Here is a 27,290-nt window from a genome sequence, read left to right on the forward strand (position 1 = left end):
GTACAGCTTTCATGGAAATATGAACAAAGGCAATGTTTCACTTTTTCTAATGTTGGGGTCACTCTAGGAAAAGTCATCAAATTTCAAGTCATTTAGGGGGTTTTCTCTGCTGTTAAACATAGTGGCAGGTCATTTTTTACCCTTAAGACAACACAAGGGTTAAGTCATTTGCTGTGGATAAAAATGTATGCAACAAAAACAAAGAATAACACCATGACCAGCCGATGATCCTATCAATTCTCTGCTAATGCCGTGATACTACTGCTGGGCTGTTAGTGTATGCATGATATTGTCTTCATGTCAAGAATCTCCCCCAGAGCTCATGGCTAAAGCCCTCACCTGAAGGTCCTGGGTTGCCTTGATGACCCTTCTCTCCCTTCAGTCCTGGGTCTCCTGTGGTTGTTATCGTCTCACCCGCTGAGCCTTTCTCTCCTGCAGGAGGAGATGAGTGCGAGACAACAGTGAGACGAGTGAGAGAAGAGTATGACACATTTACACATTCTGTAAAACAGGTCAAGTGAGACACGAATTAGACAAGAGTGAGACACACTCACACATTCTGTGACATAGGTCAAATTGCTGGGATGCCAGGTCTCTCTTGAAAAAATAATGATCTTACTGTACCTGGATCTCCAGGTCTCCCTCGCAGGCCTTGCACCCCCAGGTTGCCCTTCTGTCCAGGGCCCCCTGGGGGCCCCACACCTGGGGGGCCCTGAGTCCCCATCTGGCCTGTCCGTCCACGTATACCCTGAGAGCCGGCATCGCTCCGATCACCCTTGGGCCCCGGAGGTCCCTACAGCAAACAGACACCAAACAGTTAAGTCTGGGTACATCATGGGTAGGGCCCCAAGTTTTTCCAAACCACATGGCCTGGCCATGAGAAAACACAGGCACTAGTTACAGGCTAGCCTGTTAAGACCTTGTGGTCAGGTCCCAAATCGCAGTCCAGCATGCTAACGCTGTTCACTTATACAATGGTTCTGATCCTTAATCAGATATTACTGTTACAATGACCAGTCATTGGCATTGATTGTACAGTGTGTAATGGTGGAGGTGGCGTGGGTCACACTCACAGGGTTGCCCTTTAGCCCAGGCTGGCCTTTCAGTCCTGGGTATCCGGGGACCCCGTCAGTCCCATCGCTCCCAGGAACTCCTGGAGCCCCAGGTGCGCCAACAGGCCCCCTGTCTCCTGGGGACATGGGACTTTTGTCCCCCTTGGGTCCTGGAGAACCTGGCACACCTGGTAAACCATAGGGACCCTACAGATACAAAGACAAAGGAAAAAATCATTAGAATAAAATCTCCCACATACAATGTAAAAACGCCTTAACAAAAAGGCCTATGTAAAGAATTTGTATCTGAATCTGGAGTTGATTCCATAATGTCTGTCTGTCCAGGTCAAGTCACCTGTGGACCTGGTGGACCTCCAAGACCTTTGACTCCTCTAAATCCTTTGGATCCAGGATCACCATCTCGACCTGGTGAAACACAAATGCTGTAAATACAGGGGCAGCTATAGTGTATTCTACACATACTAACCTATAGTAGAGAAGCAAACCTGTAAAAAGTGCTTGAGCTGTCATCCATGCTAGGTCAAAAAATGATGGGGTGATACACAAAGTTAGGCACAAAGTTAGGCCGGATGTCATGTGAATTTTTAATTTTTAATGCCATTTTCAAGTGGTCAACGGTCAAATCTGGTGAAAATGTACATAATGAAATAGTAATAGATTTGGCATTAGGTCAAAGGTCAAACATCCTGAAATGGATTATCAAACATAAACACTGAAGACTATGGAAGGTGTCGTGGCAGAATCAGATTTAGCTAAGTAACATAGATAGATAAGATGTTATTTTCATCATATGCTTGTGAGATACTTGTCATTAGAATCTTCTGAGCTAGGGATTGGTAACTTGGGGCCAGAGAGGGGAGAGGTCAGGCTTGTCTTCATAAGTCAATGTATCTGTTAAACCATGTGGTACTAAGTAGAATATCAGAAGGGGAGGAGGACAGAGTGGAACGTTGGTTTCTTATGGGAACGTTGTTTGTAACTATTCCTAAACCATGGGATGGAGTTATTAATTGGGGAACCAGTTAGTTATCTCATACAATGTCTGTACGCCAGTCACTCCCTACTTTTCTCATAGGGGGAAGGAGTTTGGCCGTGTTTGGAACCATTGTATGTCCCCTCTGAGGTTGCCCTTATCTTGACCTAGTATTTGACCTAAGGGGCTCACTGTCTGATTTTGAGTTTGTCCAGGTTTGGGAGTATCTAGAAATGACAATTGATATATGCCATTGGATGAGATAATGTTTTGGTAGACAGTGAAGTATCAAGCATGAGATTTAAACCTTGTCTTGGGAGATCAAACTGAACGATGATTTATAGCTGATGCTGTCTAGCGATAGGATACTCCTCTTTCGGGTAAAGGATTCTTTGTAAGTTGAGAGGGGTGTATCTTGGCTATAAATTAAACTAAGAATTGTTTCGTAAGGACTCTCAGAGAATTCATTTATAGACACTGAATTGATCTGAGAGTCATTAAAGGGCTTTGGTGAAGCTTGTATATATATATTAAAGATGGAATATATAATTTAACTCTGACTTGTGTGTGGTTGGCTCTCTCTCTTTATTGAGTAATACAGGAAATTTCCACGACAAAGGGACGCATTAATAGTTACTTTTCATACAGTTATTAAGCTTTCAGACATGCAAATATACAGAAAATATGAAAATGCAGATGTGTTCAGCTACAGTTGTAGTCTGTAGTGCCACTAAGGACCATTCTCAGATGATGATAGATGCTCTCAGAAAACTGTGAGAGACCCCACCGAACAAGGAAAACTTTACCTCATTAGAATCTGACTTTCTGGGCCAGAGATATTGGAACTTTAATGCCATTTCGAAGGGGTACATGTATAAGCAGGCAAATAGGATAGTCACAGATTCTGACCAAATTTACTGAGCATATCAAACTGACTATTTACTATTACCAACTGAATCATTTATACATACATAGACTATTGAATAAACATAGTTTTGGCATAATTATTATGCTTTAAGCCATGCATATACACAAGAAAAGCGTATGTTCCATCATTTTTGGTCAAACTTGGGCTTTAGCAAACAAAAAAACTTTTCTCAAACAGTTTAAATCCACTCTAGCTACCCAGAAAGACACTTCTGAACAATAAGCACTTTAAGACCATGTGCTACATGAGGATCGGACATTCTGAGGCAGAAATATTGGAGAGATACTATACTGGAACTAAGGCAGCGATATTGGACTAATGCAGACAAAGTTGACAATGTGGAGGTAATGATAGATTTTGTCCGTACTTATATTCACGTCCATATGACTAACATCTGAATGTATACTTAAAAATGCAGTCCATACTTGGAAAATGGCAACATCCATCATGACAGTTTATTGAAGATTTGCTGATGATTCCAGCGTCAAATGTGTTCAATTATAGCTGTAGTATAAGCGGGAAAATCCACTCGGGACTGTATGCGTTCTCTGGAAAACAATGAAACTCTGGAGGGTTATTGCCACTCCGCTAGCGTGTCGTGGTACACACCCTCCACATGTTGCATTATTTTCCATAGAACGCATAGCCCCTCGTTGATTATCCCTCCCTTGTGATACACAAATAAATACACATCATTTCTCAAGCATTTGATGACATGTCCTGTGTGGTACTATTCTATGGGAATTTAGCCGCCCTCTCAAGTTTGTCAGGATAAAAACACTTCATCCAAGACAAATGTGTTATGCAGGGCCAGCCATTAGCATTTTAATATCATATCTAATGAATCGCGTGTGCATATAATAGAAACCATAAACATTTGGATACAGTGATACATGTTTATAATTTTCATTGAATATATCAGTGTTTTTTATTTTATTTTAAATCTCATGTTTATATTTTATTGTGTGCCTGCTAGTAATGCTACCCCATGAAAAATAAGAACGAGAAAAGTATTCGACTTTGTAGCACATTTCCAAAAGAACTGAGTACAGTATTGACACTGTAACTACGGAATATAGTCTGTACTATTGCTCACAAAAAGCTTGATTACAATAATTTCACAATATGAAATGCAATGGGAGATATTATCCATCCCATGACTTTGGTCATAGTCACTATCATACCTCGATGAACGTCAGAGTGAATCTTCCGCATAGCCACACAACCTCCGTCAAACTGATATTCAGATCGTAACACAGGCATTTGATTCTGTAAGTATTACAATAATTACAATTCTGTGAAATGTTGATATTTGTTGACATCCAGTGAAAAATTGTGAAATCCCTTACAACACTTTTTTTAAATATCTGTCTAATTTGACAGTAGCCGTATAATGTATATCACATTGTCAGTAAGTAAAGTGTGTTTTGTTCCACAGAATCCTCCAGAATACTTAAAACATCCAGCTTTTGTCATTCGGCCTATTTTGTAGTATTTATGGACTCATTGAACATGACATTAAAACATTTGTTATCTTACATTGTAACGACCTGGGTGTCGGGGGGTGTGAAATCAGACGCAGGAACAGCAGAGCTTCAATACGGGGATTTTTAATTCCCAACCGGCAAACCAAAATGTCCAACACGGACTTACTGGGTGTCATAAACACCTGTCTACTAATACGGGAGACAAACCCAGTATACAATACAATAAACCACTCCCGAAATCCACAGCTACAGACGAACAATCCCGCACAAAGAAGCCTACGGGCTGGCTGACTAATAAAGCCACACTAATTAACAACTTAACTGAACACAGGTGATACAAATAAACACATAAGGAGGGGGAGGAAAAAGAGTCAGTGGCAGCTAATAGGCCGGTGACGACGACCGCCGAGCGCCACCCGAACGGGAAGGAGAGCCTGCCTCGGTTGAAGTCGTGACATACATGTCATGGAATACCGCAGATTTCTCTTGGATGAAGTGTTTTTATCCTGACGAACTTCAAAAAGTGGCTAAATTCCCCTTGACAGGCCATTGGAGCAGAAATGGCATCCAATGCTTTAGAAAGTCTGTGTATTCGTATGTCATTAAGATCAGCATATATCCAATAAACTGTTATGATGGAAATTGCCATTTCCCAAGTGTGTATATTTAAGTATACATTCGCCTCAGAATGTACAATCCTCACAAGGTAAAGTGCTTATTGTTCACAAGTGTCTTTCAGAGTAGTTAGAGGGAATTACACTGTCTAAGGAAATGATGCACATGCTTTTCCTGTGTATATGCATGGCTTAAGCCTTAATGCGTAATAATTATGCCAAAAGTAACTATAATCCACAGTCTAAATATGTCTAAATGATGAAAGAGTCAGTTTGTATTGATGTACTCATTACATTTGGTCAGAATCTGTGGCTGCTTGTATATTTTATCCCTTAGAAATGGATATACAGCTTCAATATCTCTGGCCCAGAAACTCAGATTCTTACGAGGTAAAGTTTTTCTGGTTCAATAGGGTCTCCCCCGCAGTTTTCTGAGCGGGTCAATCATCTGAGAGGGTCCTTAGTGGGCTACAGACCACAACTGTAGCTGAACACATTTGAATGTTCATATTTTCTGTACATTTGCATGACTTAAAGCATAATAAATGTATAAAAAGTAACTACTAATGCATCCATTCCATAGTCTGTTTTTGTTTGCTAATGCACTCCATTTTTGTTAAGAATTGCAAGATATTTGACCTAAAACTATTACTATTTCCATTATATCAATTTTCACCAGATTGGAAGCCTTAAATCTAAATTAAACTTTGTGTATCACCCCAACATTGTTTGATCTAGCATGGATGACAGCCTTCAACGAGAAAATTGTTTTGTCAAGCAGTTTTTCCAGATTGGCTGATCTCCTACTAAGCATAATAGGTCGACAACTGGAAATATTGCCTTTTTCCTGAACATGTGACCTAACATGGAAAAACTCAGGGCCATAGTGATATATGACCTGGTCAGACAAAACTTCTGGGCCTAGTCATTGTATGACATGACACGGCATAAAAGAGCTGTTGTTATGTCCATGTATTGGTGTTACCTGTCTCTCCAGGCCTACCAGGCTCTCCGGCAGGTCCTGGTGGTCCAGGCCTCATATTAGTGGGCATGCAGAGTCGACAGACATCACCCTTCTCACCTAAGAGAGACAAAATGACAGGGAGGAAGTGGTTGTTCAGTGGTTCTTGCCAGTGAAGCAACAAAGTAATTTGAGCTCTCATTGCCCCAGTGACAACTTAATGTACTCAAATCAAATCAAATTGTATTTGTCACATGAGCCGAATACAACAGGTGTAGTAGACCTTACTCTGAAATGCTTACTCAAGCTGGAGGCCCTGGGTATCAACCCCTCCCTGTGCAACTGGGTCCTGGACTTTGACGGGCCGCCCCCCCCCCAGGTGGTGAAGGTAGGAAACAACATCTCGACTTCACTGACCCTCAACACTGGGGCCTCACAAAGGTGTGTGCTCAGCCCTCTCCTGTACTCCCTGTTCACCCACGACTGCGTGGCCATGCACGCCTCCAACTCAATCATCAAGTTTGCAGACGGCACAACAATAGTGGGCTTGATTACCAACAACGACGAGACAGCCTACAGGGAGGAGGTGAGGGTTCTGGGAGTGAGGTGTCAGGGAAAACAACCTCTCACTCAATGTCAACAAAACAAAGGAGATGATAGTGGACTTCAGGAAACAGCAGAGGGAGCAACCCCCTATCCACATCGAAGGGTCACCAGGGAGAAGGTGGAAAGTTTTAAGTTCCTGGGCGTACACATCACAGACAAACTGAAATGGTCCACCCACACAGACAGTGTGGTGAAGAAGGCGCAACAGCGCCTCTTCAACCACAGGAGGCTGAAGAAATTTGGCTTGTCACCCAAAACCCAGAAAAACTTTTACAGATGCACAATCGAGAGTATCCTGTTGGGCTGTATCACCGCCTGGTACGGCAACTGCACCGCCTTCAACCGCAAGGCTCTCCATAGGGTGGTGCGGTTTGCACAATGCATCACCAGGGGCAAACTACCTGTACCCCATGACAGCTACAGCACCCGATGTCACAGGACGGCCAAAAAGATCATCAAGGACTACAACCACTCGAGCCACTACATGTTCACACCGCTATAATCCAGAAGGCGAGGTCAGTACATGTGCATCAAAGCTGGGACCGAGAGACTGAAAAACAGCTTCGATCTCAAGGCCATCAGACTGCTAAACAGCAATCACTAATTTAGAGAGGCTGCTGCCCACATTGAGACCTGATCACTGGACACTTTAATAAATGGATCACACTAGTCACTTTAAACAATGCCACTCTAAATAATACCACTTTAATAATGTTTACATATCTTACATTACTCATATCACATGTATATACTGTATTTTATACCATCTATTGCACCTTGCCTATGCCGCTCGGCCATTGCTCATCCATATACTTACATGTACATATTCTCATTCACCCCTTTAGATTTGTGTGTATTAGGTAGTTGTTGGGGAAATGTTAGATTACTTGTTAGATTTGTGTGTATTAGGTAGTTGTTGGGAATTGTTCGATTATTTGTTAGATATTACTGCACTGTTGGAACTAGAAGCACAAGCATTTCGCTACACTCGCATTAACATCTGCTAACCTTGTGTATGTGACCAATACAATTTAAAAAGACCTTATCCAACAATGCAGTTTTTAGAAAATAGAGTTAAGAATATATATACAAAATAAATGTTTTTTTGTTTTAAAGAAACAAAATAAAATAACAATAATGAGGCTATAGACAGGGGGTACCGGTGCCGAGTCAATGTGCGGGGGTACAGGTAAGTCGAGGTAATTTGTACATGTAGGTAGGGGTAAAGTGAGTAGATAATAAAAAGCGAGTAGCCGCAGCGTAAAAACAAAGGGGGGGGGGGGGGGTTAAATGCAAATAGTCTGGGTGGCCATTTGTTTATTTGTTCAGCAGTCTTATGGCTTGTGGATAGAAACTGTAAAGGAACTTTTGGACCTAGACTTGGCGTCCGGTACTGCTTGCCGTGCGGTAGCAGAGAGAACAGTCTATGACTTGGTTGACTGAAGTCTTTGAGCATTTTTTGGCCCTTCCTCTTACACCGCCTAGTATATAGGTTCTGGATGGCAGGAAGCTTGGCCCCAGTGATGTACTGGGCCATACGCACTACCCTCTGTAGCGCCTTACGGTCGGATGCCGAGGAATTGCCTTACAAGGCGGTGATGCAACAGGCCAGGATGCTCTCGATGGTGCAGCTGTAGAACCTTTTGACAATCTGAGGGGGAAAAGGCGTTGTCGTGCCCTCTCCAAGACTTTCTTGGTGTGTTTGGACCTTGATAGTTTGTTGGTTATGTGGACACCAAGGAACTTGAAACTCTCGACCTGCTCCACTACAGCTCCGTCGATGTGAATGGGGGCGTGTTTGGCTCTCCTTTTCCTGTAGTCCATGATCATCTCCTTTGTCTTTCTCACGTTAACGGAAAGTTTGTTGTCCTGGCACCACACTGCCAGGTCTCTGACCTTCTCCCTATAGGCGGTCTCATCATTGTCGGTGGTCAGGCCCACCACCGTTGTGTCGTCAGCAAACGTAATGATGGTGTCGGAGTCGTGCTTGGCCACGCAGTCGTGGGTGAACAGGGAGTACAGGAGGTGACTAAGCACGTGTCCCTGAGGGGCCCCCTAGTTGAGGATCAGCATGGCATATATGTGTTGTTGCCTACCCTTACCACCTTGGGGCATCCTGTCAGGAAGTCCAGGATCCAGTTTCAGAGAGAGGTGTTAAGTACCAGGGTCCTTAGCTTAGTGATGAGCTTTGTGAGCACTATGGTGTTGAACACTGAGCTGTAGTCAATCAACAGCATTCTCACATAGGTGTTTCCAGCCTTTCAAAGCACTTCATTGCTACCGACCTGAGTGCTACAGGCGGTAGTAATTTAGGCATGTTACCTTAGCTTTCTTGGGCAGAGGGACTGTGCTGGTCTGCTTGAAACATGTAGGTATTACAGACTCGATCAGGGAGAGGTTGAAAATGTCAGTGAAGACACTTGCCAGTTGGTCCGCGCATGCTCTGAGTACACATCCTGGTAATCTGTCTTGCCCTGCGGCCCTGTGAATGATGACCTGTTAAAAGGTCTTACTCACATTGGTTACAGAGAGCGTGATCACACAGTCGCCCGGAACAGCTAGTGCTCTCATGCATGCTTCAGTGTTGCATGCCTCAAAGCGAGCATAAAAGGTATTTGGCTCATCTGGTAGGCTGGTGGGCAGCACGCGGGTGGTTTTCCGTTTGTAGTCCGTAATAGTTCGCATTCAGTCCTGTATTGAAGCTTTGCCTGTTTGATGGCTCCTCTGAGGGCATAACTGGATTTCTTATTAGTGTCCTGCTCCTTGAAAGCGGCAGCTCTAGCCTTTAGCTCAGTGCGGATGTTGCCTTCTGGTTGGGATATGTACGTACGGTCACTGTGGGGATGACGTCGTCGATGCATTTATTGATGAAGCCGGGGACTGAGGTGGTATACTCCTCAATGCCAATGGATGAATCCTGGAACATATTCAAGTCTGTGCTAGCAAAACAGTCCTGTAGCGTAGCATCCGGGTCATCTGACCACTTCCGTATTGAGCCAGGCACCGGTACTTCCTGCTTTAGTTTTTGCTGGTAAGCAGGAATCAGGAGGATATAATTATGGTCAGATTTGGCAAATGGAGGGCGAGGGAGGGCTTTGTACATGTCTCTGTGTGTGGAGTAAAGGTGGTCTAGAGTTTTTTTCCTGTGATTGCACATGTGACATGCTGGTAGAAATGAGGAAAAACAGATTTAAGTTTGCCTGCATTAAAGTCCACTGCCACTAGGACCGCCACTTCTGGATAAACATTTTCTTGTTCGCTTATGGCCTTATACAGCTCTTTGAGTACGGTCTTAGTGCCAGTAGCGGTTTGTGGTGGTAAATAGATGGCTGCAAAAAATGTAGACACACAGCCCCACCCCTCATCTTACCACACATTGCTGTTCTGTCCTGCCGATGCACGGAAAAGCCAGGCAACTGTAAATTATCAGTGTCGTTGTTCAGCCACGACTCGGTGAAACATAAGATATTACAGTTTTTAATGTCCGTTGGTAGGATAGTCTCGAACAGAGCTCATCCAGTTTATTCTCCAGTGATTGAACAGTGGCCAATAGAACGGATGGTAGAGGCGGGTCACCCACTTGCGACAAATTCTCACAAGGCACCCTGATCTGCCCCCCCCCCCTTTACTTCCTTCTTCAATCAAGTCAAAATTACATTTTATTCATAAAACCCTAAAGAGCAAAATGTCAATACAAACAAACACATCACTTTACAGTAACCAAGCCTATAAAACATACCTTCCATGAAGCTATGCAAAAAATGAACTGTTACATTTGTCAAAAAGACCCAACTCTTAACTTTTACTGGACATGACAGTTGCAAACTGCACCTTGAATTCCATATTCTTAGTCCTGCAATGCCCTTTACAGAATAACGTATTTGTCACAGAAAATACCTGTTTCTCCGAACCCGCCACTATTTCCTGGTTGTCCTGGGATGCCTTTGATGCCTTTAGGACCGGGTGGTCCAGGGTTGCCTCTCAACAGATCTGTGCAAAGAGCAAACCCACCGGGCAAAAACACGTTGAATGAATATTGTAGCAACATCATATTGCAATGACCTTAACGTTAAACGCCAATGGAATTTTCGTTGAATTTGCTGAAAGTAAGTTGTTGTTCTGAGGTTAATACTTCACCATTGTCAACCAATCCTGTCATTGACAAATGTTTTATCCACTCTCATATCTAAAACTACAAATATGGAGAAATGAATACTTCACCCTCTCTGAGATGGGAGCCTGTAGTCACAGGCTAGCTAGCTAACTCTAACCCTGCTAACCTTTGTTAGATAGAGGCTATGCAGGGACTTGAATTACATTACAGTAGAATACGATTGTGGTCACAAGTTACTAAACCTAGATCCAGCCTTACACTTTGCCTTGCTGCGAATGTGGGATTATAGAGTATAGCAGCATAATATTAAAAGATAGCTAACTGCTCCTTCAGATTGTTTCTGAGTTAATGCTGTAGTAATTGTGGTAGCTTTGTAATAACCATTGTCAGACTTTTGAGGATGACCTAAAGTGGCCAGTTGAGTTGAGCAGGTACCTGGAAATCCAGGGGGACCACGGTCGCCTATGGGGCCATCTTTTCCAGGGGGCCCAGTGGGTCCAGGGGGGCCAATTATGTAGGGGGCGGGTTCCCCCCTCTCCCCTTTATCCCCAGCTAAACCAGGGGGCCCAGGATTCCCAGGGGCCCCAGGGAAAAACAACCCTGAAAACACAATACAATGGTCAGCTTGGTGTGTGTGTATGTGTTCGCAAGGTGTACAAGGGACCACGTCACCATGTAGGGCGATGCGTAACAATGTGTAACGATGCGTGTGTGTATATGCCACTGTTTGTCACTGTTCATGACAAATTTATGGCAAAGGGCAACCACTGTTGGCCACTGTTTTATCCCGGTGGTCTCTAGTTAAACTTTTAATGTGCGCTTAGATCATCCGCACAGATGATCTTAATGGCTTCCAAAATGTCCTGCTCCCTAAAAGCAGAGCTACATGTGAGGTCGGTGATAACTTAGTCCTACTTTCTCCCCAAAATATTAAAGCTCTCTACAGGGTTTTATCTTCGGTAGAAATAAAACCTCGTAATCAAGCAGACTAAGGGGTGATTTAACCATTTGACAATCATTCAGTACAATTGAAATGAAGTCATTTTTCGTTTACGACAGCAATTAAACTGTGGCAATATATCGTACAGGTTATATGAATGGAAAACTCATGTTGGTGACTGATTACTTTTACATTTCCAATTGTATTTTTTTTTTTAGGACATTCACATTGTAATACTTCTGACAGCCAACTTTCCCGCCCATAACTTTTGGGTTTGATAACATTCCCAGAAGGCATGAACTATTGAGTCATTGTAAATGTAATACTTAAAACATGAATCTGCCGTTGTGCTGAAGAATTTGTGAATTTTATCTCTTGTATAATAAATTCTATACATTCGTTTATGCTGGATTAAGTGTGAATTTTAACAAATTTTGTTAGTGATTTGTTAAAATGTTGTAACGCTCGTCGTTAGGTGGAAGAGAGGAGGACCAGATCGCAGCGTGGTACGGTTCCATATTTATTGGAACACTTATAAACACGAACAAAACAATAAACAGAATGAAACCAACGACGCTACAGACCTGAACATGTGAACCTAGTGAAAACAAAGAACGCAATGAACAGGAACAATCACCCACAAACAAACAGTGAACACAGCCTACCTAAATATGGTTCCCAATCAGAGACAAACAAACACCTGCCTCTGATTGAGAACCATATCAGGCCAATCAGACACACCTAAACCAATGAGACACAAAACATAGAATATACCCACCCAGCTCACGTCCTGACCAACTAAACAAAGACTAAACAAAGGAAATAAGGTCAGGAATGTGACAAATGTGTTATTTTTAAGTCAAGTTATTTTCCAAGTTATGAAATCCAATAATTACAATTTGTCTAATCGATTTGAAGAAGCCTCCTGGAGCCAATGGCAGAGAGCCCTTCTTCCATAAAATAGCTGCACCTGTCATCTCCTCCCTCTCATCTCCTCAACCTATCCTTGGAGTCTGCCTCCATCCCTAAAGACTTTTGGCCTATATCCATCCACTTTTGGGGATGGCCTATATCCATCCTCCCCAAACTCCTGGAGTAGATAGAAAACACCCAGTGTACCCAATACCTGAGCCGTAACAACATTGTCTCTGAGTTCCAGTCCAAATCCGTAAACACGGGCACCCTCATAGATGTTATCCTAACTAACCTCTGCTGTTTTCAATCAGGATCTCAGTGAACACTGCCTCATCGCCTGCATCCGTAATGGGTCTGCGACCAATCGACCACCCCTCATCACTGTCAAACGCTCCCTAAAACACTTCTGCGAGCAGGCCTTTCTAATCGACCTGGCCGGGGTATCCTGGAATGACRTTGACCTCATCCCGTCAGTAGAGGATGTAGAACTAGGAATAGATATAGTCCTTGGTTCCCTCCAGACCTGTCTTCCCTTGACCAGCACAAAAACATCCTGTGGCGTTCTGCATTAGCATCGAATAGCCCCCGTGATATGCAACTTTTCAGGGAAGTTAGGAACAAATATACACAGGCAGTTAGGAAAGCTAAGGTTAGCTTTTTCAAACAGAAATTTGCATCCTGTAGTACTAACTCAAAAAAGTTCTCGAACACTGTAAAGTCCATGGAGAATAAGAGCACCTCCTCCCAGCTGCCCACTGCTCTGAGGCTAGGAAACATTGTCACCACCGATAAAACCACTATATTTGAGAATTTCAATAAGCATTTCTCTACAGCTGGCCATGCTTTCCACCTGGCTACCCCTACCTCGGTCAACTGCCCGGCACCCTCCACAGCAACCCGCCAAAGGTTGGACCCTCTCTTTCTAAAATTATCTGCCGAAATTGTTGCAACCCCTATTACTAGCCTGTTCAACCTCTCTTTCGTATCGTTTGAGATTCCCAAAGATTGGAAAGCTGCCGCGGTCATCCCCCTCTTCAAACGGGGTGACACTCTAGACCCAAACTGCTACAGACCTATATCTATCCTACCCTGTCTTTCTAAGGTCTTCAAAAGCCAAGTTAACAAACAGATTACCGACCATTTCGAATCCCACCGTACCTTCTCCACTATGCAATCTGGTTTCAGAGCTGGTCATGGGTGCACCTCAGCCACGCTCAAGGTCCTAAACGACATCATAACCGCCATCGATAAGAGACATTACTGCGCAGCCGTATTTATCGACCTGGCCAAGGCTTTCAACTCTGTCAATCACCACATTCTTATTGGCAGACTCGACAGCCTTGGTTTCTCAAATGATTGCCTCACCTGGTTTACCAACTACTTCTCTGATAGAGTTCAATGTGTCAAATCGGAGGGCCTGTTGTCCGGACCTCTGGCAGTCTCTATGGGGGTGCCACAGGGTTCAACCCTCGGGGCGACTCTCTTCTCTGTATACATCAATGATGTTGCTCTTGCTGCTGGTGATTCTCTGATACACCTCTACACAGACGACACCATTCTGTATACTTCTGGCCCCTCTTTGGACACTGTGTTAACTAACGTCCAGACGAGCTTCAATGCCATACAACTCTCCTTCCGTGGCCTCCAACTGCTCTTAAACGCAAGTAAAACTAAATGCATGCTATTGCTTACGATCACTGCCCGCACCTGCTCGCCCGTCCAGCATCACTACTCTGGACGGCTCTGACTTAGAATACGTGGACAACTACAAATACCTAGGTGTCTGGTTAGACTGTAAACTCTCCTTCCAGACTCACATTAAGCATCTCCAATCCAAAATTAAATCTAGAATCGGCTTACTATATCACAACAAAGCATCCTTTACTCATGCTGCCAAACATACCCTCGTAAAACTGACCATCCTACCGATCCTCGACTTCRGTGATGTCATCTATAAAATAGCCTCCAACACTCTACTCAACAAACTGGATGCAGTCTATCACAGTGCCATCCGTTTTGTCACCAAAGCCCCATACACTACCCACCATTGGGACCTGTACGCTCTTGTTGGTTGGCCCTCGCTTCATTCTCGTCGCCAAACCCACTGGCTACAGGTTATCTACAAGTCTCTGCTAGGTAAAGCCCCGCGTTATCTCAGCTCACTGGTCACTATAGTAGCACCCACTCGTAGCACACGCTCCAGCAGGTATATCTCATTGGTCACCCCCAAAGCCAATTCCTCCTTTGGTCGTCTTTCCTTCCAGTTCTCTGCTGCCAATGACTGGAACGAACTGCAAAAATCTCTGATGCTGGAAACACTTATCTCCCTCACTAGCTTTAAGCACCAGCTGTCAGAGCAGCTCACAGATTACTGCACCTGTACATAGCCCATCTATATTTTAGCCCAAACAACTACCCCTTCCCCTACTGTATTTGTTTATTTATTTTGCTCCTTTGCACCCCATTATTTCTATTTCTACTTTGCACATTCTTCCACCGCAAATCTACCATTCCAGTGTTTTACTTGCTATATTGTATTATTTTGCCTTTACCTCCCTTATCTCACCTCATTTGCTCACATTGTATATAGACTTATTTTTCTACTGTATTATTGACTGTATGTTTTCTTTATTCCATGTGTAACTCTGTGTTGTTGTATGTGTCAAATTGCTATGCTTTATCTTGACCAGGTCGCAGTTGCAAATGAGAACTTGTTCTCAACTAGCCTACCTGGTTAAATAAAGGTTAAATAAAAAATAAAATAAAATAAAAGACAACGTGTTCTCTATCGAGCCTCACAGTGGACATGTCATAATACCCATAAAATAATAACCATGTCAATCTCTCCCAGACAAGATTACTTTTATCAATATATTCAGCTCTATTTACTCTTTGATTAAAACATGCCAATTAGCATCACATTAGACATCATGCAAGACTACAAATCCCTGCAAGCTCCTACATGTCATCTTTAGCCAACACCTTTGCTAACAGGTATTGTGTCAATTTAAAACGTGCACAAGACAGTTCACAGAAATGTTGCCAATTTATTAATTACTAAATTTTGTTAACATTTGCTAGTTAATCCAGAGATTCTTACCTTTGCCTCGATGCGTCGGTATCAGATGTTTGTATGAAATATAATCCTATATTCTTTAAAGTACTTTAGATTAATTATCAGCTTTGCAATTTCAATGTTCCTGGTAGGTCGATATTCATTGGGGGCTTTTCAGCGAGAGGCTTTACTCGAAGTGAGGAATTTTGTATGGAGGCTAATGAGAGTGTTGAATTTGATCAACAAAATGTTTTATTGTTAATCTTTGGGCTAGGCGTCCCGCTAGCGGGACAATTTCCGGTGACACTGGAAGGCGCGCAATTCAATTAAATAATCATAAAAATGATGGATATTTAACATTTATGTACATACAAGTGTCCTATATCGGTTGAAAGCTTAAATTCTTGTTAATCTAATTGCACTGTCCGATTTAAAGTAGGCTTTATAGCAACAGCATGGCGTGAGATTGTTTGAGTACGGAGCCCCACATCAAAATATTTTTCCACCGGCACAGCTTTCATAAATTCGCAAATAGCGATGAAAAATTCACTTACTTTTTGAAAATCTTCCTCTGATTTGTCATCCAAAGGGTCCCAGCTATAACATGTAGTGTCGTTTTGTTAGATAAAATCCTTCTTTATGTCCCAAAAAGTCAGTTTAGTTGGCACCATCGATTTGAGTAATCCACTTGTTCAACGGGCCAAGATAGGAATCCGAAAATCTACCCCTAAACTTTGTTTCAACATGTCCAAATACGTTTCTATTTAATCCTCAGATACCCTAAAACGTAATTAACCTATAATATTTCATACAGAAAGAAGTATGTTCAACAGGAAAACGATATTAGCAGGTGCGTGTCTTCTTCGTCGCTCGCACATACACAAATTTCCAAGTCTGTGTCCCTGACAGCCAGTGGAAGCCATAGGAATTGCATACTGGGAGGTATTTGTTATTATTTCCCTACACATTCCATTGGAAGAGCATGGGCTCTCCCCCCAAAAAATTCAGGTTGGTTATTCTTTGGATTTTCTCCAACCTTATCTATTGTGTTATAGTTTCCTACATTATTTTAACATTTCTACAAACCTCAAAGTGTCTTCTTTCCACTGGTACCAATTAAATGCATATCCTGGCTTCAGGGCCTGAGCAACAGGCAGTTTACTTTGGGCACATCAGTCAGGTGGAAATTGAGAAAAAAGGACCCTAGCCTTAACAAGTTTTAATTTGCGACATGAGTTTTATTTGATCGAATAGAAGTTTTGTAATGGTTAGGTTGTTACGAATGCACTGATTTAAGTCGACGCATTTGAAATAAATCAACTTTATATTGGAGTTGTGCCTGTTGTCAGAGATAGATATATGATCCGTTTTAACATGGACATTATAAAGTAGTCAACTGGGTGGGGATTTCTATGAGTTAGGAGCAAAAAAAACGTGTTTGACTTTAAAATGGAGATAGCCTCAATGGCGCTGGCCATCCTATCACAGACGCTATAATGGCAAAGACACAAAGATGAGTCCTATATCCATCTCTATGGCCTGTTGTTCACATGTGTATCTGATCTCTCATTGGCTAGAATGGTCCCACCTGATCTTGCCTCCTCCCGCCTTCCACCTTTGAGGACATGTATTTCCATTGTTAGAGCGGTCACTTGACTATCTTTTCAATATAACAGACAGTCTTTGGACCAACTGATCTGCTAGTTTATTCTTGTGGGTTTTTGGTTGCAAGCAAGTTTGTCTTAACACAGGTGCATGTAATCTGCCATTAATAGCGTTTTAAGAAATCCAGCACTAACATACAGCTGAGTGTTCTGCCCGTTGGTTGCAATTGGCCAATAGTTCTAAGAGTAACATTGATAAACAGCAAATTAATGGATGGGAAACAAATAAAAATGGATTTACCTGGTTCCCCCTTCATTCCAGGAAAACCAATCACACCTAGAGTAGAACAGAGACGGTACAGCTACTGACAACTGAAAGAAACATAACACTGGAATTGACAGTGGAATTAAATCGGCTTACTACTAGACCTCCCGAGAGAGAGAGAGAAGAGAGAGAGAGAGAGAAGAGAGAGAGAGAGAGAGAGAAGAGAAGAGAAGAGAGAGAGAGAGAGAGAGAGAGAGAGAGAGAGAGAGAGAGAGAGAGAGAGAGAGAGAGAGAGAAGAGAGAGAGAGGAGAGAAGAGAGAGAGAGAGAGAGAGAGAGAGAGGAGAGAGAGAGAGAGAGAGAGAGGAGAGAGAGAGAGGAGAGAGAGAGAACTCTGGTCCAGGACTCTGGTCTAAAGCAGTGCGCTATATAGAGAATTGGTAATTAGTTGTCAGTGTGCTTGTATACCTTGATTACCAGTATAGCCAGGGGGTCCGAGGGGCCCAGGAAAACCCTGCAAGCCTTTGACTCTCCCATTGATCTGAATCAACTGTAGGTGAAGGACGACAAGCAGCGGTTAAAACTAGCCAAAGTCCAAGGGACCAGCATTGCAGATTGATACACAGTATAGTAGGTTGACTTTCAAGTGACACCCCATTCCCCTTAGTGCACTTATTTTGTCCAGAGCTGTTGCATCTGTGGTGAAAAGTGCTAAGGCTCTTGTAAAAAGCAGCGCACTATATGGGGAATAATAACAACAACAACAATTTATTTAACTTGTATAGCGCTTTTCATTACAGAAAATAATATCAAAGTGCATAAGAAGCAAAACAAACAAACAAACAAATGTACATTGAGATTTTAGAATTGGAGATTGAATGTTTCCATATAGAATAGAGTGTATTTTCAGATTTGCACAAGATGTGTATGTTAACTAAGTTAACTAATTGAAGTCACTATTGACTATTGTCAACTATTGATATGATACTAATATGAACATGATAACAATATATTGTCACTCACATCCCCTGGAGGACCTGTGGGTCCGCGGTCACCTTTGTCACCCTGAATACACACAGCCACAGAGAGGGTGACCCACACGTATATACATTACAAAGACAGTAAAGTGAATGCAATACTCAACATGAGTGTAGGGCAGGGTTGGGGTCAATTCCATTTAAATTCCAGGTAATTCACGAAGTAAACCAAATTCCAATTCTAAATGTTCCTAATTGAAAAGCATTTAAAAAGAAGTGGAATTTGAATTTCAGTGTACTTCCTGAAATGAAATTGGCCCCAACCGTGGTCTATTATTGAGGTCGGAATACTGACTTGAGATCCGTGCCCGAAACTCTGACTCTAACCATGCACGATACTCATACAGAAAATAATCGCACAGATCTTAAGTGAGGATTCAGGCCCGTATGACTGGCTGACTGACTGACCGATACAATAGCCGATTGAAGGCAGTAGAACATACCATTGAACCTTCTGTTCCAGGAGGTCCCTGGTAGCCCACATCACCTTTCTCACCCTGACAGGAGAAAGAGAGAGAGAGAGATATTTTATTTAAGTCTATTCAACCTTTAATTATCCAGGTTTTGTGATAAAATATCTTATGCAAGAGAGATTTGAGGATTCATGTACACAGGGTAGGAGTGCTGATTTAGGATCAGTTTTGCCTTTTTGTTCACAATGAATGAGATTACATGGATAAGGCAGTCGAGACCTGGGCCCAGTTTTCCAAAACTTTTCATTTGGATAATAATGATCCGGATTCTGTGATCGCCTATTTTGTAATCCAGGATCAGATCAATCTAACTGATTTTGAGCCATTGATTTCAGAAATATCCAGGAATAGAGGCTGCAATATGTAAGTAAGTAAGTACATGTATTTATTTGACACTTCTCAAAACTGACCACATACCTGTGCGCTGCAGTCAATTTAAAATAATGAAAACTGTTCACAAAGTTAGTAACCCTTGGTTTGAAGGGTTGACATTTCGGACATTTCTGATTCAGAGGGGTTGGGTTAAATGCGGAAGACACATTCCAGTTGAATGCATTCAGTTGTACAACTGACTAGGTATTCCCCATTCCCTCTACTTTCCCTTTCTCTGTTGTAGTGCCTTTCACCTTTCTAAAACTCTTCCGAATCAAAACTATCCGTATCACTACTGCCTTTGAGCTTTGAAAAATGCAATTCTAAAATCTAATCTTGACAGAAGCAGTGGTCGAAAAAGTACCAAATTGTCATACTTGAGTAAAAGTAAAGATACCTAATAGAAAATGACTCAAGTAAAAGTGAAAGTCACCCAGTAAAATACCGCTTGAGTAAAAGTATAAAAGTATTTGCTTTTAAATATTGTTGAGTATCAACAGTAAATGTAAAAGTATAAATAATTGTACATTTCTTATATTAAGCAAATCCTTGTTTTTTTATTTATTGACGGATAGCCAGGGGCACGCTCCAACACTAAGATATAATTGACAAACAAAGCATGTGCTTAGTGAGTCCGGCAAATCAGAGGCTGTAGGGGTGACCAGTCATGTTCTGTTGATAAGTGTGTGAATTAGGCCATTTTCCTGTCCTGCTAAGCATTCAAAATGTAAAAGTACTTTTGGGTGTCAGGGAAAATGTATGGAGTAAAAAGTACATCATTTTATTTAGGAATGTAGTAAAAGTAAATATATAAATACTTATTTTCCACCATAATTTGCAAATAAATTCATAAAAAATCCTACAATGTGATTTTCTGGATTTTCCTTTCTAATTTTGTCTGTCATAGTTGAAGTGTACCTATGATGAAAATTACAGGCCTCTCTCATCTTTTTAAGTGGGAGAACTTGCACAATTGGTGGCTGACTAAATACTTTTTTGCCCCACTGTACACGTTATGAGAGTTGTCTGGATATTTGTTTTACCTGAATTCCATAGGTCCCAGGGTTCCCATCTTTCCCAGGTTTCCCCTGAAAAACAGAACCTCTGTTAGACACAGGTGTTTGTCAGTATGAGTGTGTGTCTGTGGGCCCTGCTATTGTGAGTAGGACACATCCACATGTGAGAATGATAACATCCATAATACCACTGTAAAACTCTACAGTATTTCAAATATGATATGAAGTGACTGGAGTCATTGTGCTACCAGAGCCCCAGGTTCTCCTTCGTCGCCTTTGTCCCCTTTATATCCAMGACGCCCAGGGAAACCCTAAAAGAAAGGAACAAAAATATATATAATACCGACAGACAGGCAAGCAGACAAACAGAAAAGAAAGGACGGACAGACGGACAGACAGACAGACAGAGCACAGCCCACAAGTAGTAGTATACATGCAATTGGATTTGAACTGGCAACTTTTGTACTGGCTCAAAGATCATGTCAATTATTACATTAAAATCAATCAGTTTAATTTAATTCACTTTAATGATCCCCCATAGGTTATAACTCACATGCTGGCCTGTACACCCCTTCTCTCCTGTTTCACCTGGCTCCCCCTGCAACGAGAAGAAAGTCAGAACACTGTTCTACTTGTGAGACAATATGATGTATACGGCTAATAATGATGATGAAGCCGATACGGGTGATGGTGATTGGTAATTATGTTTGCCAGTAACCGAAAGGTTGCTGGTTCAAATCCCTGAGCTGACTAGGTGTAAAATCTGTTGATGTGCCTTTGAGCAAGGCACTTGACCCTAATTGCTCCTGTAAGTCACTCTGGATAAGAGCTTCTGCTAAATGACTCAAATGTAAATGTGATGATCATGAATTGTGTCAGTGTGGATTAGTAAAAATTGCTGTGAGAGAAACCGAGTATGTTAAGTGTGGCAAACCTTCAGTTCCTTGGGACCCTCTGCATACAGCTTTATGCCCTTCTGTCCAGGTCTCCCGGGAGGGCCTTGGTCACCCTGAGATCAAAACATTTACATTTTGTCACAATATACTGTACATTAGATACACTCAGCATGCATCCGGAACAAACTATACTGAGCCAGGATAATATGCAAGAGAGAGGTGTACTGTACGTGAAAGTGGAAAAGATCGATATCACACAGGTAGGTAATACCTCTTGACCTCTTGGGCCTGGAATTACAGGGCTTGGACCTTCCTGACCCTGAAACAGAAATACAGCTGTTAGAAATAGTGCAACACACCCCTCTAAATGTCAGGAACTGAAGAGGGACACCACTCAATATCACATTGTTACTATATTGTTAGTGCAGTAATGTGAACGGTCAACGCCATGGACGGCTCCAAAACATCCAGGAAGAAACGCATGCACAAACATACACACAAACACAGACACACACACACACACACACACACACACACACACACACACACACACACACACCACACACACACACACACACACACACACACACACAAGTGGAAACATTTATTTACTATGAGACTGACCTTCTCTCCTTGTACACCCGTTAACCCAGGTAATCCCTGGAAAAATGAATAATAAAAAAGAATTTAAAGTCAGTGATTTATAGTAACAGGAAGAGCACATGGAATCATGAATGAGGACATTCAGAAAAACGTGAGAGTAAAAGCATTTCAAAATAAACAGAGGTTAATAAGTAAAGAGAGGACAGGTATTGAACTTCATTTAGGTGTCAACTGACTGGAGTCCCGCTCGGTCCCTCCAGCCCAGGAAGACCCGGCAGTCCAGGTAACCCTCGCTGACCCTAAAAAACAGTGGCCAGTCAGTCGATTGCACATTCAATTATTTTTTCTGTAATATTTTTGGGTGATTTTGTATTTATTTTATGAGATAGGACAAGGTTATTGAGGAGACAGTAAAGGTAGGAGAGATTATGAGTCAAAAGTGCAGTGGGTCGGATTCCAACCCATGCTTTCTCTAGTAGCCTCGGCCATACACATGTAACGGGGTCTGTGGCACTAACTACTCAACCTCACATGCCACGATACACATGAAAGTATAACTGTAATATAGGGCCCCAGGAGTTTTCCCTGACCATGTGAAAACTCTTGGTCCAAGTTAAAACTATAGGGGCTGTGGTCAGGAAAGAAACTCCTGGCCATAGTAATGAGAGGTACTAGGCAAGTCCATCCTTTTCCTATTGGAATAGACACATAAACTCAGAGACATGTGAGTAATGGGTTGTGATCAATACGGTACGCAAAACGTATACACACAAAAAATTTGATTTAGTCCAGGTAATCCCTCCCTGTGCTAGTCAGCTTTCTTCCGTTTGGTGCGCAGTGAACACAACCCAGGTGTAGGCAGGGTGGGAGGTCTCCTTACCTTGCCACCATCTCTCCCTTGTGGTCCAATATGTCCATCAACCTCAGCAGCGGGTGGGAAGTAGTAGGAGTCTCCCTGTAAGGACAATACTTTAATCTTAGGGTCCACAACAAAACACACAAATCGTTGAGAGGGTCAGTATGTATATTTGGATGTACCTTAAATCCTGGCAATCCATGGACACCCTTCAATAAAAAAGACAAGTGTGAGCTGCACATCACAAGTTTACTGTAAAAGCTAAACAAGACCTGACACAATTGTATCTACCACTGTGGGGGCAAAACCTGGAAGGGTGATAACAGGCAGCAAAGGTGATGGACAGCTACATATATATATATGTATACACTGCTCAAAAAAATAAAGGGAACACTTAAACAACACAATGTAACTCCAAGTCAATCACACTTCTGTGAAATCAAACTGTCCACTTAGGAAGCAACACTGATTGACAATAAATTTCACATGCTGTTGTGTAAATGGAATAGACAACAGGTGGAAATTATAGGCAATTAGCAAGACACCCCCAATAAAGGAGTGGTTCTGCAGGTGGTGACCACAGACACACTTTCTCAGTTCGCTATGCTTCCTGGCTGATGTTTGGTCACTTTTGAATGCTGGCGGTGCTTTCACTCTAGTGGTAGCATGAGACGGAGTCTACAACCACACAAGTGGCTCAGGTAGTGCAGCTCATCCTGGATGGCACATCAATGCGAGCTGTGGCAAGAAGGTTTGCTGTGTCTGTCAGCGTAGTGTCCAGAGCATGGAGGTGCTACCAGGAGACAGGCCAGTACATCAGGAGACGTGGAGGAGGCCGTAGGAGGGCAACAACCCAGCAGCAGGACCACTACCTCCGCCTTTGGCAAGAAAGAGCAGAAGGAGCACTGCCAGAGCCCTGCAAAATGACTCAAGCAGGCCACAAATGTGCATGTGTCTGCTCAAACGGTCAGAAACAGACTCCATGAGGTGGTATGAGGGCCCGACGTCCACAGATGGGGGTTGTGCTTACAGCCCAACACCGTGCAGGACGTTTGGCATTTGCCAGAGAACACCAAGATTGGCAAATTCGCCACTGTCGCCCTGTGCTCTTCACAGATGAAAGCAGGTTCACACTGGCACGTGACAGACGTGACAGTCTGGAGACGCCGTGGAGAACGTTCTGCTGCCTGCAACATCCTCCAGCATGACCGGTTTTGGCGGTGGGTCAGTCATGGTGTGGGGTGGCTTTTCTTTGGGGGCTCACAGCCTCCATGGGCTCGCCAGAGGTAGCCTGACTGCCATTAGTTACCGAGATGAGATCCTCAGACCCTTTGTGAGACCATATGCTGGTGCGGTTGGCCCTGGGTTCCTCCTAATGCAAGACAATGCTAGACCTCATGTGGCTGGAGTGTGTCAGCAGTCCTGCAAGAGGAAGGCATTGATGCTATGGACTGGCCCCCCCGTTCCAGACCTGAATCCAATTGAGCACATCTGGGACATCATGTCTCGCTCCATCCACCAACGCCACGTGCACCACAGACTGTCCAGGTGTTGGCGGATGCTTTAGTCCAGGTCTGGGAGGAGATCCCTCAGGAGACCATCCGCCACCTCATCAGGAGCATGCCAGCGTTGTAGGGAGGTCATACAGGCACGTGGAGGCCACACACACTACTGAGCCTCATTTTGACTTGTTTTAAGGACATTACATCAAAGTTGATCAGGCCTGTAGTGTGGTTTTCCACTTTAATTTTGAGTGTGACTCCAAATCCAGACCTCCATGGGTTGATAAATTTGATTTCCATTGATAATTTTTGTGTGATTTTGTTGTCAGCACATTCAACTATGTAAAGAAAAAAGTATTTAATAAGAATAGTTCATTCATTCAGATCTAGGATGTGTTATTTTAGTGTTCCCTTTATTTTTTTGAGCAGTGTATATATATATGTTTATAATGATTGAGATCACATGACAGACAGCTGTGATGATGTCTAGCTTTTACGGTGATGACAGACAGACACAGTAAGGTGCTTTGTGGTGACACCATAGCGTATGACATTTTCATAGGACTGAACACGGGGATCTTGTTAAAAAAAAATATTAAACACATAATTTCCATTTTCAACAGTCATTTGTACATACACAACACTTGAGAAGAAGTATAATATATTTTGTATCTTTAAATGTTAATTCATTCACTTTTATTTTGTTCACTCCTGGAAACCTTATTTATCAATTCCCATATTATAGGCTAATGATTAAGATCACATGATTGATGGCTGTGATTGATGACAGACAGACAGGAACAGTAAGGTGCTTAGTGACACTTGACAGGATATTGACAGCACTTACTGGTAATCCAACAGGTCCCGGCACCCCAGGTAACCCTGGGTATCCACTGTCCCCCTGAAACACACACAATGATAGGGCATCAGATATGTACATACGTCTGTGTGTGTGTGTGTGTGTGTTTGTGAGCTTCTATAAATACTTAATATCCAAAAGCAAGACTGTACCTTCGTCCCATTGCACCCTGGGATTCCTGATGGCCCCATTGGTCCTTCATTTCCTGGGATTCCCTGGAAGAGAGGAAGTCATAGGGACATTCACATACAAACACTTCACATCAATACTTACATGATACGGATAGCTTACTGTACACTATATGAGGACAGAAGTTTTGACCAGTGTTGGGTTCGACATTTTGAACATTGAGATATTAAATAAATGATAGAGAAAGAAGCACAGAATCAAAGGAGACAGTTAAGGGTTTTCTGTAGAAGGACAGSTAGCTGTGGAATGTGTTGGAATGTGTTGGGGGATGGGAGCAAAGCACCGTGTTGATATAGGGAAGACAGATGGTATCTGTGGATCAGGAGGTGAGGGTTGAGGTCAGTACCCCTTAAGGTCAGTAATCAGGGTTGTTATCTGGTTACCTTCTTTCTCTTGGGCATAAACTAAGGATTGGAGTGAAGGAGTGTCTTAAGTAGGATGTATATAACCAATGAAGAGACATCTTTTGCTGTCTGATTACAGATGTACAGAATCTTTGGGAAGAATTAAACTTGGTTAAAGCTTCTCTAGTGTCCGTGAGTCATTTACTCTGAAAAATAAGAACCTAACACCAGGAAAAGCCTGACTCGATCAGGAAAAACTATGGCCCCAATACTTATAATGTAGAAAGGGTATGTTTTCAAGAAAAATGATGTGACTTACTTCAGGTGACCAAAATTATTTTTTATGTTGGTGGAAGAAGTTTAGAAGTTTTAATTGTTAGAGGCTAGTAGTAGTGACTGTACTAGTAGTGGGAATTGTGACTGTAGCCCAGTAGAATTAGTAAACTCAGCAAAAAAAGAAACATCCCTTTTCAGGACCTTGTCTTTCAAAGATAATTCGTAAAAAATCCAAATAACTTCACAGATCTTCATTGTAAAAGGTTCAAACACTGTTCCCCATGCTTGTTCAATGAACCATAAACAATTAATGAACATGCACCTGTGGAACGGTCGTTAAGACACTAACAGCTTATAGACGGTAGGCAATTAAAGTCACAGTTATGAAAACTTAGGACACTTAAAGAGGCCTTAATACTAACTCTGAAAAACACCAAAAGAAAGATGCCCAGGGTCCCTGCTCATCTGGGTGAATCTGCCTTAGGCATGCTGCAAGGAGGCATGAGGACCGCAGATGTGGCCAGGGCAATAAATTGCAATGTCCGTAATGTGAGACGCCTAAGACAGCGCTACAGGGAGACAGGACAGACAGCTGATTGTCCTCGCAGTGGCAGACCACGTGTAACAACACCTGCATAGGATCGGTACATCCGAACATCACACCTGCGGGACAGGTACAGGATGGCAACAACAACTGCCCGAGTTACACCAGGAATGCACAATCCCTCCATCAGTGCTCAGATTGTCCGCAATAGGCTGAGAGAGGCTGGACTGAGGGCTTGTATGTCTGTTGTAAGGCCGGTAACACCAGTCATCACCGGCAACAGCGTCGCCTATGGGCACAAACCCACCGTCGCTTGACCAGACAGGACTGGCGAAAAGTGCTCTTCACTGACGAGTAGCGGTTTTGTCTCACCAGGGGTAATGGTCGGATTCGTGTTTATCGTCGAAGGAATGAGCGTTACACCGAGGCCTGTACTCTGGAGCTGGATCGATTTGGAGGTGGAGGGTCACAGCATCAACGGACTGAGCTTGTTGTCATTGCAGGCAATCTCAACGGTGTGCATTACAGGGAAGACATCCTCCTCCCTCATGTGGTACCCTTCCTGCAGGCTCATCCTGACATGACCATTCAGCATGACAATGCCACCAGCCATACTGTTCGTTCTGTGCGTGATTTCCTGCAAGACAGGAATGTCAGTGTTCTGCCATGGCCAGTGAAGAGCCTGGATCTCAACCCCATTGAGCACGTCTGGGACCTGTTGGATCGGAGTGTGAGGGCTAGGGCCATTCCCCCCAGAAATGTCCGGGAACTTGCCTTGGTGGAAGAATG

General features: G+C 42.9%; 1 protein-coding gene across 2 annotated transcripts in view; it reads right to left on the reverse strand.

The window, feature by feature from the left end:
* Positions 1-27,290, reverse strand: part of col4a3 (collagen, type IV, alpha 3) — a 115,875-nt gene that overhangs the window by 37,777 nt on the left and 50,808 nt on the right. For both annotated transcript variants that reach the window (XR_011475334.1, XM_023982752.2), the window contains exons 6-27: positions 25,301-25,363; positions 25,137-25,190; positions 22,970-22,996; positions 22,812-22,886; positions 22,168-22,230; positions 21,953-21,988; positions 21,600-21,647; positions 21,367-21,441; positions 20,986-21,030; positions 20,681-20,743; positions 20,460-20,504; positions 19,015-19,068; positions 18,558-18,599; positions 18,003-18,084; positions 17,572-17,607; positions 11,192-11,356; positions 10,540-10,632; positions 6,061-6,156; positions 1,408-1,478; positions 1,074-1,259; positions 625-793; positions 340-432 (exon numbers count right to left, since the gene is read on the reverse strand). Coding sequence is in view for 1 of the 2 variants with exons in the window: in XM_023982752.2 (XP_023838520.1) it covers positions 340-432; positions 625-793; positions 1,074-1,259; positions 1,408-1,478; positions 6,061-6,156; positions 10,540-10,632; positions 11,192-11,356; positions 17,572-17,607; positions 18,003-18,084; positions 18,558-18,599; positions 19,015-19,068; positions 20,460-20,504; positions 20,681-20,743; positions 20,986-21,030; positions 21,367-21,441; positions 21,600-21,647; positions 21,953-21,988; positions 22,168-22,230; positions 22,812-22,886; positions 22,970-22,996; positions 25,137-25,190; positions 25,301-25,363 (1,681 nt within the window). In the remaining variant the exon portion in view is untranslated. The remainder of the gene's footprint in view (positions 1-339; positions 433-624; positions 794-1,073; positions 1,260-1,407; positions 1,479-6,060; positions 6,157-10,539; positions 10,633-11,191; positions 11,357-17,571; positions 17,608-18,002; positions 18,085-18,557; positions 18,600-19,014; positions 19,069-20,459; positions 20,505-20,680; positions 20,744-20,985; positions 21,031-21,366; positions 21,442-21,599; positions 21,648-21,952; positions 21,989-22,167; positions 22,231-22,811; positions 22,887-22,969; positions 22,997-25,136; positions 25,191-25,300; positions 25,364-27,290) is intronic.

This window comes from Salvelinus sp. IW2-2015, linkage group LG4p (genome assembly GCF_002910315.2).
Source record: "Salvelinus sp. IW2-2015 linkage group LG4p, ASM291031v2, whole genome shotgun sequence".
NCBI lineage: Eukaryota > Metazoa > Chordata > Actinopteri > Salmoniformes > Salmonidae > Salvelinus > Salvelinus sp. IW2-2015.